The sequence below is a fragment of the Rhipicephalus sanguineus genome, chromosome 11 (genome assembly GCF_013339695.2).
Source record: "Rhipicephalus sanguineus isolate Rsan-2018 chromosome 11, BIME_Rsan_1.4, whole genome shotgun sequence".
Taxonomy (NCBI): domain Eukaryota; kingdom Metazoa; phylum Arthropoda; class Arachnida; order Ixodida; family Ixodidae; genus Rhipicephalus; species Rhipicephalus sanguineus.
The window spans coordinates 4,134,023-4,154,199 of NC_051186.1; the positions used below are offsets into that span (position 1 = coordinate 4,134,023).

The 20,177-nt window shown below is 44.1% G+C and overlaps 1 protein-coding gene across 1 annotated transcript in view; it reads right to left on the reverse strand.

Moving 5' to 3' along the window:
• Positions 1-20,177, reverse strand: part of LOC119374230 (arylsulfatase B-like) — a 75,093-nt gene that overhangs the window by 25,935 nt on the left and 28,981 nt on the right. The window contains exons 2-3 of the mRNA XM_037644310.2: positions 14,178-14,286; positions 9,832-9,991 (exon numbers count right to left, since the gene is read on the reverse strand). Of these exons, the coding sequence (XP_037500238.2) occupies positions 9,832-9,991; positions 14,178-14,286 (269 nt within the window). The remainder of the gene's footprint in view (positions 1-9,831; positions 9,992-14,177; positions 14,287-20,177) is intronic.

The window sequence follows — 20,177 nt, forward strand, 5'->3', positions numbered from 1 at the left end:
ACGATGAGTTCAAATAGCACTTTGTGCACTGCGTGCTCAAATATTCGTCCGCACTTCTTATTCAGTTCTCCATGAAATGCAGGACAGTTGATAGGTTTACTGAGGAAAGCTACGTGGCTGACAGCGCCACGGAGACGCTTAACACGCACACGTTTGTTTGTATGCCAGTAACAGTACACAAAGGTAACTGTATACAGCACGTAACTTTCTTCGAATGATTATTTGCACAACAATAATGGAACAAAGGCCAGGTTATTTCACGGGACCAAATTACGTTTTTTCATGCGAATAATGTCCGCTGCCTTCCGTCAATCTATAACAACGCAACACAAACGCTCAAGGTAATGTAAAGAAAAAAAGATGTGGCTACGCGTGAAATTACTACGACATAAATGTAAAGTAGGCCTTTTGGAGTAATTTTGACAATCACGGCTCCTTAACGCGCACCTTAACCTAAGTACACGGATGGTATAAATTTCGTCACAAGTTAAAATTGCGCAAGGCAACTCAGTTTTGCAATTTCCGTGTCATTCCATTTTCTGTTCTTTTTAGGGAACAATTTAGGTACCAAAGTGTCAGACGTGACTTGACAGAAATATTTCCGTGTACTGGGACCAGGACCGTACAAAGCTAAAGCTCGTGGCGTAACCTATAAACGACAGCCCCGAAGTTATGCACCCAACCACAACGCGCAAGTGCATGAGAGCCTCTTTTTTTACCACCGAGCCGCTTAGAGGCTATAGTCACATGAGTTTTAATACTTCTCATCTTTAGGACAACGCCAAGTGCACTTTGCAAGGCGCTTGAACCACAGAGCGGCACCTACACCGATATGACTCGTGAACGAAGGGTACGACGACAACAAACAGCACTCTCGACAAGTGCACTCACTGATCTTATTACAGTACAAATACAGCCGATGAAGGCCAAATGCTTCTTTACATCATGTTAGGCATACGTACGTGCCGTTATGCACTAATGCAACGGAACAAACATCCTTTTGAGGACCTGCATGACGTACGCGCACATACAAACATAACGTGGCTAGCAGACGACGCATAGAGCAATCCACACTAGGCGCGGTTCAGCCAGAAGCCGCCAGGCGGTGACTCCGCTCGATCTCGCGGCCAATAGTTAAAAGCACAGGAAGTAATTACGTTTATCATATAAAATCTAGTTTTACCTGCACTAGTTCAAACGTTATCTACATGATCGAATCTTCATATTGCCAAAAACGGTACATTGGCGAAACGGGACAACCTGTTAATGTTAGATTAAACGGGCATCGCGCGGACACGGCCAAGAACTAACCCAAAGCAGTGGCACAGCATTTTAATGTAGCAGGTCACAACTTCGACGATCTCAAACTTAACATACTGCAGTAAAACCTCCGGTCCCCAAGAGACGGAAAATATGAATTGTCATACCTTATTCACAAGTTGAATACACTCCACCAGCAGGTATTAAGGTTTCTAAGGGGGCTCTTGAATCTATTCGGTATTGTACATACACAACGAAAACCAATGAGAGTTAAGCCCTTCTTCTAGGGATTTCAAACCTACTATTGTTAAAGTGCCCCGTGCTTCCACCGACAATCATTCAGCGAAACGTATACCTTCCCCTCCTCCCCCCCCCCCCCCACCCCGATGTTTGTTCCTTTTCTCCTTTTGTTTTTTTTCCGCCTTCCTTATGACTCATCAGTTCGTCACGGCGGCATCTCCTGCCCCCTCCCCCAATTCCACTCTGGCAGTTGACCTCCCCTTCTCCCTTGTGGTGGAGAGGGCACGAAGCATACACACACGATAGCTAAGGAAATCAGTTCCAGCCTTGAAGAAGACAAGTCCACTTATTGAAACGCCGGCTCGATCACCCACCCCCTGTTTGCGGATTTTTTTATCGCCTTTAAAAGAACACTATATGGCCAGGGTGTTTATATGCGAAATAAATGTAACCCTGTTATCTATGCCTGTTTATAGCTTATCAATTGGTTTCTTTTGTTCGAGAACCATAAAAAGATATTGTGAAATATTTAAGTTGTTGGGAATGACGCGATATAGTATCAAGTATATTTCTGAAGTGTAGGGGTACTTTGAAAGCTCAGCTCATTTTGCTGTAGAACCATGTCCTTGAATGTGTTTAACCAAAGCATATAGATAAAGTTGAAGCCAGTTTCACGCCTGTAAAATCTGAGTAGACGGCGGAGCGGGCAATGATGAAGATGATGATGACGATCTTGGGATGATTGGCACTTACCCATTTAGAGAGATCGGCCAAGAGTCGGGCGGATCATATAGCCTAAAATTCTAAGTGCTAATAAAAGTTACAGTGTCAATGTATTCATTACAATGAAATCCAGGTTTAGATCAGACCGTGTTGCATAACCTCCCAAATGACCAAAACGATTATGCCATTATGACATTTAAAAATTATTAGCGGTTGATGTGTCGAATATGTGTCGGGCAACCAAGCGCCACAACATGGCGAAAGCAGACTGAGTTTGTTCTACATCTTTCTAAAATTTTTCTTTCTTTCTTGTTTCTTTCTTTATCTATTTCAACATATTTTCTTCTCCTTCTTCTCTGTCTCTTTACTTTTTCTTTGTTTTATCTTTTCTCTCTTTCTGTATTACCCAATCTCTTTCTTGCCCTCCTCATAACCTTCGCATCACTCCTTCTCACTTGCACTTCTCTTTCCCACCGCTTGCTATATAGTATATTTGTACATGGCTATGCTATGGTTTACCCTTTCACCTCCCTCTTTCCCTCCTTCTCACCCTTACATATGTCATCATCACCCTTACTTTACTTTCTTATCCCCCTTCAAAAATTATACAATACAAGGCTAGCTATCCTTTACCTTCTCCCCTCCTCTATTAATTCCTCCTCCCCTTCACATCACTCCTCCTCACCCCCACTTCCCTTTCCGACCCCCTTACTATGCTATACTACGTATGACTATGTTATGCTAGGAGCTGCTTGGCACATGCCCACTGTCTGTGGCGAGGCGAGATTCGAACTCGCGTACTCACTATCCGAATGCGAGCGCCCTTACCGCGCGGATATCCAGGCACGCTGGCAGCGCGGAGCATAGCCTTGTGTAGTATAGTACAGCATGGTGGTGGGAAAGGGAAGTAAGGATGTGGAGGAGAGATGTGAGGGTTTGGAGGACAGAAAGGAGTATAGGAGACCGAGTATCGAGAGACAGAAAGAAATGGAAACAGAGAAATAGATGGAAAGAAAGGGAAGGAACAAGCCTAAACATAGAGGGCGAGACGCCGACTACAGAGGGAGAGCGAAAGAAATAAGAAGGGAAAGGAACAGACAGAAAGAGAGAAGGCGCAAGACCGACTACACCTATGGAAAGAGAGAAAGAAAGACACAGAAAGAAATACAAAAAATGTAGAAATACAAGGAAGAAAAAAGATGAAAAGACAAAAGGATAGAGGAGGAAATAGAAAGAGAGAGAAATAGTTAGAAAGCTAGACGTAGAGAAAAACATAAAAGGCGAGAGACCGACTACATAGAGAGAGATAGAGAAACAAATGCATAAAAAGAAAGAAACGTGGGGAAGAGAGAAAATGACAGAAAGAAAGAGAAAGAAGTAGAGGGAGAGAGAGAGAAAGAGCTATAAAGCAACATACAATAAAAGAAGAAAGAGAGAGAGAGAGCATAGCCATGCATAGTACAGTATAGCAAGTATATTTTGCCGTGTTGTGTAAAAAACTATCATCTTCATGAACCGGCACACGCTCTCTGCATTATCTTCTTCAGCTGCGTCCTCTTCTTTCTCTGCTGCTTCTAGTCCATCAGCTCTGCTGTGACCCAGCCTCGCGCGACTTTGTGAAAGCACCGCTATTTTTTTTTTGTTATCTGGTTTATTATACTGTCAGCATCCATGCGCTGGGAGAAGGCATTCCATTACCCTTAGGCCATACACCCTCACCCAACGGTCAGTGCACTTCAACCTTCTACCCAGGCATTGCAACATATTGTGTTTGCGAAGTGAAGGTCCCCACATACACCTGCGGGTTCTCTAGGGCGACCGTATCATAACCTAGTTTGTTCACTCTCGTAGTTTACGTCTCGGTTTCGTGTCATGCGTAGGCTGCAGTTGCAAGTCGCCGCATATTTGTTTGCTTTTCTGTGTGTCTCGCCTTGACACGCGGCTGGAGGTGTGTCGTAACTAGAACATAATACTTACGGCATCATTTAGGTCACCTGGTTGACGCTTGCGTATAATTCATAGCGTTCACTATACTGGTGGTACCGGTGCTATGATTTGACGTCATGTAACACTATGCCTGGCTCTCACGTGCACGTTAAGTGCGCCCGCCATAATTAATTTGCGGAAGGAAAACAGATATGTTAGATCACCCTCCATGTCACAACTCCGAGCTTCAGTGGCATACCAGAAGTTCGTTTTTGGGCGGGGGGGGGGGGTAGAGTCCGACTCTACTTCATATATGTTCGTGCATGCGGTTGTGTGTCGATATATATATATATATATATATATATATATATATATATATATATATATATATATATATATATATATATATATATATATATATATATATATATATATATAAAACGCCAGGCCTGCGCTGAAACCGCAGCACAGTCACAGCGACAGCTGGAAGAGTGGCGTTTCTAAAGCACCGTTGTAAGCTCCCTTGGGGCTACTAATACAAGTCCACTAGCAAGGTACCCACTACGCCATAAATCACAATATTTGTGAAGTTAGGAAGCACCTAGTAAGCCATTATTCTTCATTCTGCGGAGAAGCGAGGCACCAGCTACACGTCTGTAAGGCATTACGTGCACTTTGTTGACGCGACGACTGATGACGATGAAGAATTTTGGCTCAGCCCTTTGTAATCGGTTGGAAGCTTTAAACGGCCCACCAGTTATGTAATTTGCATTAGGTGACGCCCGGTCGCTATGTCCTTCTCCCGCCATGCTGTATAACATACGTTGACGTGGGAGAGAGAGGTGGGGGGGGGGGCGAAGAACTTTACTGAGACCCCGAGGAAATGGATCATGCGCTTATGGGCTTCCTTGGCAACTAATACAAGTGCACTTGCGAGGAACCCACTATGCTATAAATCATTGTAAATTTTTAGAAGTAGGAAAGCAGGCATTATGCCATTTTTCGTCATTCTGCGGAGAGCCGTGGTACCCGCTAAATGCATGTAAGGCATTAAGCGCACTTTGTTAATGCTGTGCCTGATGACGATGAAGAATTATGGCTGAGCTCTATGGAATGGGTTGGAAGCATTGAACAACCTACTCGTTGCGCAGTTCGCATTGTGTGACGCCTGGTTACAGAATTCGCGTTGTGCGACGCTTGCTGCTTATTTTACTCTTCTACCACGCTATATTGCATATGTTAATGTGGTTCCTTGTCGACATGAAGCCTGTATAGGACCTATATATATATATCTATATATATATATATATATATATATATATATATATATATATATATATATATATATGTGTGTGTGTGTGGGTGTGTGTGTATGTGTGTACACATAAATTTAGGGAAGTTCAAAGCCCCCAAACCACTCTCTGGCTGCGCCACTGTCTCGATTACTGACTCAGAGCTCAATTATAAGTGACCCCACAGCTATGAAGCGTCCAGCCACTGTGGACGCGCGGATATTTTATTCATATTGTTTAATGACGAAAAAGCCGTTGCACCTCCTTCTGCCGTTTCAAATATACACCCTTCATACAATGAGTACATGGCGTTCTGTTCCCATCAAGCGAGTTTTCGCAACCAAGCCAAGGTATCGGTGGCAGTGTAGACCTGGATCATCCGAGGACGGAAAGGCAGCATCGGCCCATTTTATTTTTGCTGTGTTTCTACGTTGTAATAGCGACAGATGCAGAAAAATGCAGGTCACAGCCTTGCTTCGCTGGATTGCGTTTTTATGATGATGCAATCCAGACGTAAGGCAGTTGCGCAAATGGAACAGCGCAAGGCAGAGTAACGAATACGACAGGAAGGACGGCTTGGAAGGCTGAATGACATTACAACCACCAGGGTTTCCGGTGGTAGCTACTTTGCGCCAAAGGGGCTAATTTATTATCCCGTCTGGTATCTGAAATTTTTACAGCGAAAGCTGTTATGAGATCATTTCACCGGCTGTTTTTGGCGCCGTAGTTGTCCGCCGCCGCCGCCGGTGTCCATAACCACTATCGCTCGAAATAAAAAAAAAAAACGAAATAAGAAAGAAATTCCGGGATAGAACGAAGTTCGAACCTGAGGCCTCTGCGTGGGAGCCCAGTATTCAACCTCTGAGCCAAGCCGGTGCTTGAAACTGCTTTGCAAAAAGGTCCTATACAGGCTTCATGTCCGGAAGGAACTAGATTAGCGTATGCAATATAGCGTGGTAGAAGAGTAAAATAAGCACCAAGCGTCGCACAACGCGAATTCTGTAACCAGGCGTCACACAATGCGAATTGCGCAAGGAGTAGGTTGTTGAATGCTTCCAACCCATTACAAAGGGCTCTGCCATAATTCTTCGTCGTCATCAGGCACAGCATCAACAAAGTGCGCATAATGCCTTACATGCATTTAGCAGGTACTACGGCTCTCCGTAGAATGACGAAAAGTGGCACAGTGCCTGCTGCCCTACTTCTCAAAAATTACAATGATTTATAGCGTAGTGGGTTCCTCGCAAGTGCACTTGTATTGGTTGCCAAGGAAGCCCACAAGCGCATGATCCATTTCCTCGCGGTCTCAGTAAAGTTCTTCGCCCCCCCCCCCCGTCTCTCTCCCACGTAACGTATGTTATACAGCATGACGGGAGAGGGAAATAGCGAGCGGGCTTCACCCAATGCAAATTACATAACTGGTGGGCCGTTTAAAGATTCCAACCCATTACAAAGGGCTGAGCCATAATTCTTCATCGTCATCAGTCGTCGCGTCAACAAAGTGCACATAATGCCTTACATACGTGTAGCTGGTGCCTCGCTTCTCCGCAGAATGACGAATAATGGCTTAGTAGGTGCTTCCCAACTTCACAAAAATTGTGATTTACGGCCTAGTGGGTACCTTTCTAGTGTACTTGTGTTGTAGCCCCAAGAGAGCTTACAACGGGCTCTAGAAACACCGCTGTTCCAGCTTTCGCTGTGACTGTGCTGCGATTTCCGCGCATGCCTGGCGTTTTTTTGTTGGCTCCCTGGCTACTTTCTGTTTTCTCATTCATTGTCCCCGCGTTTGCACATCGACAGGTTGTCGTAACTTCGCATGAATGTCTACCTGGCCTGCATCACCCGGACAACGGAGGCGAGATTTAATAAGAAAGCCAGCCTGGCAAACGTCCGGGTTCCTTTTACAGTGGTAAATAAAATGGAGCGGTAGCTTTCGGGAGTCGCTACGTCACAATTTCAGATTTTCAAGGAACGAAAATTCTCTTCCTCGATTGTACAAAGTTTCTGATTTATAGAAAAAATCCGGCAGATCCCAAGCACTGTCGGAGTAAAGTTCAAGCGAAGCAGTCAGGCAGTAGCAGGCTAAGCCGGATTTCTCGCTTTGAGTCAATCATTAGGAGGTAATTCGACATCTTCGTGTAAATGAAGTAGTTATGCGCATATTGTGTGCTCACCAGGCCCGCCCAGTAAACTGAAGTTTGAAGGGTACCCCATGGTTCAACGTGACGTCGACATTCATGTTAGAGCAGAGACGCCAGTTCCATCGCCACGCCACTGTGCATATGTGCATATCGTATGTAGGGTCGTAGGCCTATGCGCTCTACGCTTGACTTTAGCTTGAGGAGCCATTACATAGGTATCTAATGTTTATTACATTAATATAAAACCGGATAGCCGACACTGCCGTCATAATCGGCGTTGTCCTGACATAACGTTTTCACAGGGAGCTTTTCCGAAAGGGTTTCAACGTTGGTGTGGCTCTGTGGTAGAATACTTGACAGCCGTGCAGAATGCCTCGGCTCGATACCAGCTCGAGCCGTGATTTTTATTCTTTGGTTCCATCGGAAAATTTTAACCCATCGAGAAAGCCGCCGACCCTGACACCGCATTTTCTTTGACGAGGGTTCCTTCACAATATGGGGTGAAGATTTCCAAAGCCTGGGTTGATATTGTCACAGGGTCATGACGTTGATGAAAGAAGCAGTTGGCGTGTCCAAGATGAAACTCTTTACTTGGCCGAACTTGTGGCCGGGAAACGGAAAGTAAAACTACGAGCAATATACTGACGCTGTAGACTGATAACGGCGAGCAGAGTGTCGACCGTCGATAATATGAACAGCGGCAAGGCGCATCGGCATTTACACATGCGGCAGCGAACACTCGAGCCTTATCGCAGGTGGCCGCGTTAGTTCGAGAAAAAACGCAGCTGTTCGCATTTGCGCGCTCAAGCCCTACAGATGATCCCAAAAGAATGTTTGCGCAAGGCAGCAGCTACACGCGCAATGGGCCTGTAACAGAAAATATAGAAAGAAAGGATCGTGTGTGGGAATACAGACTGAGAATCACCTGTGGCGCATACACACACACCCACTGTGTGCGGGTATGTGCTGTATACAGTTTTGCGGGTATGAGTCGCACGTACCTAGTGGAAAGGATTTCAGGATGTACGCGATAGGGAAGTAACACTATTGATGTCATGACCTGCAAATGGTATTTGCCATACATTCACATCCTCCTATGCCAGTTTTGGTATGTGCCAGGCTAAGGAGACGATCGCGAGAGCGCCAATACATAGACGGCTGGATAGATAGATAGATAGATAGATAGATAGATAGATAGATAGATAGATAGATAGATAGATAGATAGATAGATAGATAGATAGATAGATAGATAGATAGATAGATAGATAGATAGATAGATAGATAGATAGATATAAACGCTCAAAGTGCATTTGGTTCACTAAGAAATGCTTCGCATGTTATAATTCGAGCGCGGTTATCTTTTCGTTGAATCTAGTTGTTCCAACTTTGCAACGTGTGTTCGTATTTGTCGTCTGCATCCATGGAAGGTCCATATAAACGAAGCACATTATTCTACCCCTTTGAATTACGTTTAGGCGGAGCCTAAACGTAATTGATTATCTGCCTTCCTTGATGCTGTTGGTGGTGGCAGGGATGATGATTTATACCTAAGGCTTTTGTAATCGCTTGGTACCTTTCAACTACGTAATTTTTGCGTGTATTCACATGGTATGACGCCTTTTTAGGATTCTGGTCTTCTCCCACGCAATCTTACATCTGTTAACTTGTCTCATTGCCCGACATGACGCTTGTATATATACTTGGTATTCTTCCCAACAACTTTTCACGCATTGGCCTCGTCAAGTGGCAGAGCACTTGGCTACCACGCATAGTACATGGATTCCATTACGGCTCGAACCGCGACTTTTATTCCTTGCATCCATCGGCCTTTTTTGCTCAAGGCCAACACCGCTTTTTCGCTCACAACCGACGACGCTGACACCGACCTCGCATGTACTCGACACGTACTTCCTGACGCTGACGCCTAAATAGTGGTACGGTCGCGATTTTACAAGACACGCATTAAGACACGTGCAAGTGTATAAGTAAGAGTACTCTAAATAAAAAAAAGAGAGCTGAACTCACTATTAGCATTTTTTCAGAGATTCCTTCCACATAATACGAACAAGCAGCAAAACTGCGCACAGCTGACGAACCACGGCAATATTTTACGTAAGCCCACCGCGCGGGCCCCATGTGCAAGAACATGAATGCACGGCAACCGTACAGATGTTTTTACAATCTTGAGCTCGGTTGGTTGGGAGAATTTACGCTATAACATGAATCCGTATAGAGGCTGTTTGCGTACCGCTTCGAGCCGGGTAGATAGACGTGAACAAAGAGGCACGAGAAGGTGTGCACACTGTTGGCGTGTAGTGGCGTTGCAGGATGATGCCCGTCGCGGCCAGGGCATCGATGTTCGGCGTCGGAATCTGCCGGGAACCGTGGAAACTGACGTCGTTCCAACCCTGCATGCACATCAAAAGAGCCCAGTACATTGAATCGTCAGCACGCAAAAGACAAAACGTGTGCGCAGTATCTACGGGGCGGATGTCTATATAAACTGTGTTCATCAACGAAATGGATCACAAGCATAGAGGTTTTGAACATAAATTCCCAGCGGGAACACTGGTTGTGTAATTGTTTGACTACTATGACAATGGTAGTTAGTATATGAATTTGTGACCGTCGTATTCCTGACTTGCTTTACTACTTATTAAGACGAAAGATGCAGGTGCCTCAACAAACACGAAAGTTGACCGTCGGCGTCCAGCGGCGTCGGTGTCAACACGAGCATTGCAAAAAAATCACCATCACGTAATGACGTGACCAAATCATGTCATCATGACGTCAAGCATCGCCGAAATGTGTGACTTCATCATGATGTCGCCACGTATCGTGACGTCAGATAATGATGTCATCACATGACTCCATCGTTTGTTCAAAGGTGGAGCGATCGCGAAGGCAGTGCAGAAACATGTGAGGCGCAGAAAGCTTGCAATGCCTCCGTTGCTGGAGGCAGTGGAAGACCACCTTAGGTGCAGAAAGATTTCGGAGGGGGGCAGGGGAGGATCAGTACATCATCTGAGAGGAAAAATAATATTGTTTTCGCTTTCGAGTCGTCTTAAGGGAATACATAAAGGACCCTGTGAGGTTTTAGGACTGCAAGCGAGGTAGTCAATTGTTACGCATTATCTGCCTTCCTTGGCTCGAACAGCGAAGGAATCTATTGTTTTCTAAGTACAGAAGGCAACAAGACTTCACGAACGTGGTTAGGAACTCTTAAATACTGCTCTTTATCAGGAAAATCTTTTAATAAATTTTGCCCCACCTAATGATTCTCTGGTGAATGAAACTGGTAACAGAATACTTTTAAAAGGCCCACTTGGTGACGTCTCGAACATGCTCAAAACAATGACGACGAATGTCAGTAAAGCAATTACTAACGCTAGTTGGTTTACGTCGACTTTGAGTATTGGTTGACTGAACTAGTCACATAGAAATATCAGATGGACACGGGCTAAAAGTACGAAGTGCAAGCTTCGACTGTTAGATCTGCCATGTTTTGTTCGAATATATAAAGTACGCAGTTGATATGAAAGCGATGCGAAGCTCCCCTCACGTCTGCAGAGCACGGTTCTTTTATGTCCTCGCCAGCGAATCAATTTCCGCTGATGACAAGCTTATCGATGACGTAATCAGGCTCATTCGGTAATCAGGCACTGCAAGGTGCAGCTGCTGTGTAACATGCTTTTTCTTTGTCAACTTTTATCTGTTCCGTAGGTTCACAACGTAAGCTATGATGAGCTGCCTAGAGCAGCTGATATTGGTGGCAATGTTGTTCACGGCCGCTTCCAGCGCTGATTAGGCTAATTTCCTGTTAGTCTATAACGAGGCAAAAATATTGTTGAAGCCGGAATTGCACCCAGGGATCATCCGCGGTTGTCAACGAATGGACCACAGAGCCACTGTTCTCTTTTTTACTGCGCTTATTTAATTCAAGCAGAGCAACTATGGTATGTCCATCGGCCTTTATAGCGTAGGCGATCATTCTCGCACCGGTTTTCGTGAACGTTCTATGAGTCACTACCACAGGTCGGCAAACTGATGAGTGGACTCACTCAGATTCAGACCCAGTTGTGCGTCTCAGTCTGAACGAGTCCGGCTGAGGATATGTCTGTGCGTCGAATCCAAATGAGTCCAGTTGGAAAATATTTATTGTGCCTGGGTCCGAGTAACGAAAATGTGTGGTGAGTCTGGGTCCGAGTGAGCCCTCAGTACAAATTATATTTTTTGAGTGAGTCTGAGATAGCTTCACTTTTTGAACCGACCTATGGCCACTACGCGAGTAAAGTATTGAGTAGTGCCGTAGAACACCATAAGTACATGGAGCAGTAGACGTCAGTGCCACAATGCGTGACCGTGCAGAACGTTTGAATGGCTTCATATAGCGAATCTAGGTGTTCAGCTACAATTGCCGATATTTTTTGCTTCTAATGTAAACGTAACCAAACTCGCCCCTGTTTGAAGTTATCATTTGCTAAATGTATGTCACTTTTCGTGAGGAAATAACAAACCGTTATTAAGGTACACAGAAATTATTTCTTCATTTTTTTTATTTCTCGAAGGAACATTCTTGAAAATTTCTTCATAGTACGAAAGTCAGAACTTCTGTGGTTTTTGAGCCTACTTTTTGAAACCCTTTCACTCACTCGACTCACGTTTGCTTCTTTTTTCCCTCTATACACTATTATTCTAAATCGTTATATATGTAAGTATGTTCAAGCTTCCTTATACCAACAAAGCATACACCACAACACGAAACACTAACTTGCGCGGCAAGTAGGCAGAGTCACGGGAGTAGACGAGTTTGGCACCATTTTTAAATACCTCCTGTTGCGCATTTCGAGGCGTCACTTGTTTGAAACATTTCCCAAACGTGCTGGCATATTGTGGTGTTAAAATTGAAACATGGCATTTTCGGTTGATCTTGCCCTCATCCCCACTAGCGCTGTTGACCTATTGCAACAAGTTCAGACATATTTCATCGTCGTCACGAGCCGCAGCAGCATCAAAGCTTGAAGCTGTGCAAGTGCACATATTCAAGCGTAGTGAGTACATCGGGACGTGCAGTGCTCAGCAATTGAAACGAAGTAGTAGGCCCACGTGGGGCCTGGCGCTCTCTCGCTCCAACATTTAGCTCTGAGGACACAAGCACAACTCATTATAGTATCGAATAAAAGAAAACGCTTTCGTCCCGTATAGTGACAGCAGCTTAATCCCGCTAGAAAGCCTAGCGTTCACCGAACACTCGACAAAGCAGCAGCCGTCGTGCGGGTCGACCACAGCGTTTCGCTTAATGATCACTGTACGTTTAGGACCACGAAGTACACATGACAATGTTTCAAGAAATGAGTGCACTATCTGTGCTCTCTACTTCCAGTAGGAGCCCATAGAAATTTTACTATGAACTCTTAGAAGGCTCCTCTTCCAGTTTACGCTGCGACTTAGGTCTCTCTTCCGCAGATGCCTACAGTTTCGTGTTCCATACCCCCGGCAGAAGCTTCGTATCGTGCACTAAATAAATACCTAAAATATTTGAACTAAATAAAGATAAATATGAGAGCGAGTGCGGAAATCTGTGGCCGAGCAAGATGGGAAGAGGCGCACACTCGTTGCCTAGGACGGCTGTGTGGAAGCGTGGACTTGATCACGCGTCCTACAAAACGCTTTTCTATTCAAGGCAACATTCTTCTCGGCTCATCATCGCACTATTACAAGCATGCGTGAAACGCAGACGGAGTGCGGGCTCCTAACTGTCCACGTGTTTGTTATTTATTCGTAACAGCACGGCGACGGCGATGGTGAAAATAGGGTCGTGAAAATTTGTGTATTTGCTGCCGTGACCAAAGACAGAATCAGAAAAAAAAACGGGCTCGACTTCAAAAGTTGTTCTCCACAACTGCTGAGGAAAGCGAAGATTTATCGCTGCAACGAATTTCACAGATGATTCTATGGATTCAGATCGCTGTCTGATGAAATTAATTCGCGCTCGAATTAAATCGTTTGCCGCGAGTGCTAAGCGAGAAGTTGACCCTTGTAATCGAAAATTCGCTCCCTGCGGTAGGTCTGATCGTGTTATCACCGTGAAGCGCAACAAGCCCATTTCAATCGCTTCACTGGTTGTGTAGCAATACAGGTTGTTGTTTTTACTCGTTTTTCCGTGAAAATCATAGCTGGAATGTGAGGTATAGGGTTCCCCATAAGACGAACAGTATTATGCGTCCTTTAATTTCAAGCATATACGGGACAAACCTCACAGAATGTTAAGGTACTCGCGTACGCTTGCTGCTATCAGTGTACCAATTTTATTTGGGACAAGCAGCCTTGGCTATGCTTCATTTAAAGCCCTAGATATGACTTTGGCAATTAAGGTCATTGATACCGAAATTTGCAGAAACATTTTTTTTTTAAATCTGTTGTAGCGCGGCCAAGGACGCGGCAACACGGAGTTGAAACGGAAGGTGACGCAGAGCGTTACAGATCTTCTCCGTGTGTTCGGGTCGTTTGCCGCGGTACAACGAAATTTCAAAATGAAATACCAACAGTCCCATATAACCGCAACTAGATGAATATTCGCTCTTTGGTACTCACAAGGTCATCAGCCAGAATGAAAATGATGTGTGGAGGCTTTGAAGCTTTTTCCGCGGGCAACCCTTGGCTGGTTGCGAAAAGCATAAAGAAGACTATGCTTTTGGTAGGACTGTAAAAGAAAAAAAATGAGGGCACTCAAACACACAGCCTCCTTACATACCTGACATCCTAGATGTAAATATTTCTACCAGGTCCACTTGCGCATTTAAAAATTGTTTATATTCGCTTGTTTTAACATTATTTTGTTCCGTCTCTTCTAGAAGTTTTTATTCAAATTACTCATGCCTATACAGACTTGAATGCCAGCGGTTATATGGACGCCGGCAAAAATACCTGTTTTTCTAATGAAGAGTCTCTTTCTCTCCCTCTCTCCAAGCATAATGTCTCATAAACAAGATAAACGGAAAAATAGAGAGAATAAGAAATTTATAAGTGACTGCTCGCGACATATTCGGGCAAATAACGGAAGACAAATGCTGTTAAGCGTGGATCATCGTACGATCATCATACGCAATACCTCACATGTACTGAAACGATGCGCAGTCGTCGAATGAAGGAATAAAAAGTGGGACAGAGGGATGAAGAATCCAAAGAAGAGTACATGGCGACAGATGGTGTTACACAATTACGAAAAGGCGCCTCTAAGAATTTTTGCTCGTTCTCAAAACTGGTCATCTGAAAAAATGCTTGGCCTTGCGTTATTTAGCTTGAAATCAAATCCCATGAAATTTTATTTTAAGCCACTACGGATGTTGAGGGCTGTGGGTGAAAACCAGGAAGAGCAGATGCGGTATGTTGTCCGATTTAACTGGTCGAACAAAAATAACAGGGGATAAACGCGTTCTAACTCAACGAAATAAACGACATATTTATTACGTCATAACGCAGCATGTTATACTAAGGCCCCTACAAGAACATAGTACGAAAAGTAAAACATATCACTGCATAATGAATAATCTGTAGAAACACAGTCATCGAAGAAATACATGCAGAATAATGTAATTAAGTATAATTATTATAATACTCTAATATAATTAAGTATCGAAAAAAGTAGAATGAACGTTTGATCGTGCCAGAACAGAATGTATTAGGGAACATTGAAGCCTTGTGTAGACATTCGCATCTATATTAGATCGTTTTATTGGCAAAGACATTAGAAGTTATGAAATGTTCGCCTTGCATTGATGGCAGGTTTTCGAATGCGCGGATTTGGTTAGCCAAAGTTATTCTCGCCCTCTGGTGTTCACACATTTTAGAGTTGCGTGCGCAGCTGTCCTGCGATTCCGTAGCAAGTTAGAGATGCCTTTTCAGCCGTCATATTTACCCTAATGCCAATTGTGCAGCTTCGTATTAAACCCTCTGTCAGAAATAATATACGTGGTAGCATACTTTTAAAAATATGTCAGCCATGTGCGTGAAATAAAGGACATCTAGAACAGAACGCTCGGCGTTTTTATGCATTTGATTAGGTTGGTTTTTCTCCGGAAGTCTTCCAGCACCCCAGGCGACACGACAATATTGTGTAATGTCCTCAAAACAATGATTTATACAAGCTATGTTAGATACCTTTGGAAAGGACGAAACGCAGCCTCAAAGGCTCTCCGTATACCCTGAGCGCTTAGCGAAAACCGTTTCCACGTAAGTGTTCTAGGAAACGCCTTGCTCAATTCCGCAGATGATTGATAGAAGGAACAATAGATCAAACGGAGACATTTAAATGTAGGAGTTGCATTTTGACAAATTGGCATAACACCAGCAAACTTTATTTTTTAGTTCACCGTTTGTAAGTTTGCTACAACACAGGATGAAAAGCGGGCTTCCTTTTAAACTCAACTACGTCGTTTAAGACGTTTATAAGGCTCGATGAGAAAACTTCTGCCGCAGTTTCGGACTTTTACATCGATGACGTCATTGCCTGCTTAAGGACGAAATAGAGCTGCCTTCAGATTTATGACGTTCTTCCGCCTTTCAGTGTTCCTCATGGCAGACTCAAGTTCAAGAAAACTGTATTATGAAGGTGGACATTTCTTGGAAACGTGTTTGATGGGCAGATGAAGAACACTAAGCGACAACAAGCAGAAAGAGCAGCCATTCTGGTGAGGCCTTTTGACGTCCACTACCTGCGCGTTTTTCTCTATGTGGCAAGACACTGTGGGGCATGCAGCCGTGTGTAAACGATGACGTTCCTGCAGCTGCCAGCAGCCAAAGCCGTGAGATAGGAGCACGAGAGCAGTGGGTTCGGCTAGTTGGTGGCTGCTGATGGTTACTTCTTGCACTGGGTAGTACGAAAAGGGGCCTAAATACAGGAACACGTTGGCAATGGATAGCTTGCAAACTCACTACTGGTTTACTCGCATCTTGCAAGGAATGAAACCTGGTGTAAATGAATCGTATGTAGTGTATTGTCACCGAAGAGGACGCGAATAATTTTTTTAAGAAGTATATTCCTCGGGGTGGGTAACCCTATGAGCGTGAGCTTTTGCGGGCTTCAACGAATTTGCGCAGAGGAGCAAGAATGTCAACGCGGCTTCCTATAAACTGTCAGGTTCCATAAATGAAAGGTTCCGCGCGATAACGATGATAATGATCACGATGACCTCTTCCTGATGGCGCTAATCCACAAAGAGGGATGGGCCAAGAACCGGGCGGCAGGATGCTTCCCGGTTATTCGACCTTCCCGTTCTCCTTTCTCTTCCTTCTTTGACGCAGCCCGGTGGAAACGGAACGAAACTAGCTTTATCAAGTGGCACCATCAAAACGTTCGTTGCGATTGGGTGAGTCTCAGGAAGGGTCATATCGTAATGTAACAAGGCACTTTCGAAGAAGATGCCGTTAAAGCGCGTAGTGTGACGGTACGGTTGCGTTATATAGCAGTCGTATAGCCATCACCGAAACGCCACTATCATGTATTGATATATACTAAGTGTGTGCAGCGCAAAGAAACGAGGACAAGAGAAGACACATAAATGACATAGACTGGCGCTGTGTCGTTTATGATTCCACGATCTTTCTGCACCGAAATTTTGAATACGGCCCTTATAATAGCCATGTAAGCAAGACTGCCAACTACAATGCACTTCCCGAAATTGCAGAAGACCTTTCCACTTTCTAACAGCCTCAATAAACTGATGGAAACGAGTGCTTCCTGCTCAGTGAACCCTTAGTATTACGTAGCACAGTTATGTCCTTCAATCTATGACCCTAGACTGCTACTACATCGTCAGTGAAGAGTAAACACTTCAGCTTCAGAATCTATTGAAATTTAGGCCGTCATAGGTCCTCTGTTCATGATTGTGTCTGCACCGAAGCCCGTTCGCTGTGCGACAACATAGACGTAAGAGTGGTTTGACATCTGAAGTTAGGGCCGCATAATGAACTTATGCTGCGTGGTGGAACAGACAGAATGTCACACAAGATTTTCAACGATTGCTGCTCGTGTTCCCAGAAATCAGAAGCTATGGCGTCACTACGTGCCTAAGAGAGCGTTGAAAAGATAGACAATAAAAATTGCACATAAAATCAATAAGCAGGATAGAACAAAACTTGAAGCCTGCTGGAATTGAATGATGTGATTTAATCACACAGGACTGAGTTTCGCGTAATATTACGGACGTTTCCATGAAATCTGTATAGGAGCTCCTTAACAGTGGACCTGAGCTGTTCTAAAGGATGAAAGGTTTGATGTTACACTAAAGCCTGGATGAGCAGCGGAATTTACGAGAAACATTCTGCACTGCTTGTAAATAGAGGGGAATTCCAAACAAAGCAGGACGTCAGGGGAAGACGGATGCTTGAAGAGATGAAAAATCCTTGAGCAGGGGGGTATAGCTGGAGCGAACGTTTCGACGAGTGGTCGTCTTGTTGAAGGCAGCAACTACCTAGCCTAGAAGCCAACGTTTAGACAAATGCTCTTGTATTCGTCAAGGCAGCAAATGCCTTTAGGCAACGGAATGAAAAGAGTGAGCAATCAATTGTTTCTGCGTTCGTTGCAAAATGAGCAAATGTTAGTGAAAGACAAAGCACAGTTAGGAAAGTAAAATTAGACGTCGAACTATTCAGAGGAAGCTTTATAGTGCTATTTCTCGCAAAATAAGTGGACTTGTATTTTTTGAACATCTCAGAACTCAGAAGAACACATAACTTGTGTCTTTAGAACAATAGGTGCGATACAGCAAAGATTGGGTGGAAATAAACAAGTGATGAGATGATAGCGCTAGATGTGCTCGATTTTGTTTGCGAATGGATCACAATGCTTTATAAAAAGCTTGGCCGTCCACAGACAGTGAACTGACATTGAGAGTTTCACAAATGCTGCACCAGAGTTATTCGGCAAACAAATTTATGCGACTCGTAACGTGCTTTACATGTCATGTTCCAGAGTTTGAAGAGAAATTACACTTTAGACTACCACACAAATCGTGGTGCTGGTAGTGGTTGTTACCGAATATTTGTAAACAAACTGTTGTGATAACTCTGCGAATTTAAGCACAATTATTTATATTTGTTGCCTTGGCTAGGTACTGAAAATGCATAAAATAAGCAAACATAATTGTTTATTGCCCTATTAGCACGGCTGATGAATTTTTTTTCAAGACGTAATTTAAAAATGACAGAGACGTAGAACCTTACCGCAGGATAAGGCGTTTGAAGATAACGCTTCGTGATATAAGGGGAAGGCAGGTAACCTAACTGAAGATTTATGTTAACATAAAAAGATGTCTATACGGTAACGTATACACAGCTACTGAGATCTTCACTTTTTTTATTTTAATATTGTGCTTAAGGGCTTTCGAGAGAAGTGATAGACGATACAATACGGCTGGCCAGGTATTAAAGCGTTAGAGAATGGCTACCCCCAGCATTTTCATTCATAGCAAGGACACAATGCGTACTCTCCAGTGGCAAGTTACCCTGCCTCGAAACAACAGATCACGGCGTTGAGTTATCGTTGCCAATTTCAACAGTTGTGACGCTGCCGGTTGCCTAGAAGCGTGAACTACCAGGTCAGTTGGTTTATGTTGGAAGCGAATAAAACCGAGTGAAAATAAAGCCAAAGGGCAAGTAGGAGGTACACACAAGACATTAGACCGGACTTAAGCGTGGCGATTGTTTGTCTGCGCCTTCATCTTGTCCCGTGTCTTGATTTTCAGTGGTTTCTTTCCGCCGCGTCAACAAGTTACCCAATGCCGCCCGAATGAAATAATTACACCCAATATAACTTGTGCACAAGATGTCAGGTGGAGCTGTACAGAAGCCAACGCAAGCTTCACAACATGCCGTAAATCCATACCTGAGTAGGGCAATGCCACACATCACTCGAATGGGACAAACGGCGCTAAGGCCAGCTGCACTTTTAGCTCGAAGTGAAGGCAGGACAGCAGGCGTCGCACAATCTGTGCGGTGCAGCCTGAGCTTTTGCACTTTATGAAATAACTGTGACGTGGGCGAGGGCAAACTCCTTCTCTCGTTCAGCAATGATGTACGCTTACGCTACGCTGTGCTGTCAGGCACTGCTTCAGTTTGGGAGATGGAACGGGATGACTATGCGTCAGCTTTTTTCATTCTCTCATCGCTCCTATAGCACTGTCATTTGACTCAGGGAAAGCCATGCACCCACTTCCGTCAGGATGGGCCACTGAACAAAAAGGATAGCACAGAATGAACAGTATGGACCCATAGCAACATGTCTTTTTTTATCACCACAAAATTAGAATTTCTTTTTTGTATTTCCCGGGCATCTGTAGTGAGCGGGAAAAACACTAATACATAACACATAGAAAGGTAGAAACGATGTAATCGGACCTTTTTGCGAACTGATCGATAACCTTCTCATTGCATTGTTTGCCCAGCTTCGTATAAATATAAATATGCTATATTAGGTAATTCAGAGGAACACAAAAATAGTGTGACGTACTCCAGGCAATAATCAGCAACATGAATTTCGTCGCGTCGTCATAGTGTGCGTCGCCATATTTTTAAACTTGGGCTACAGATAGTTGG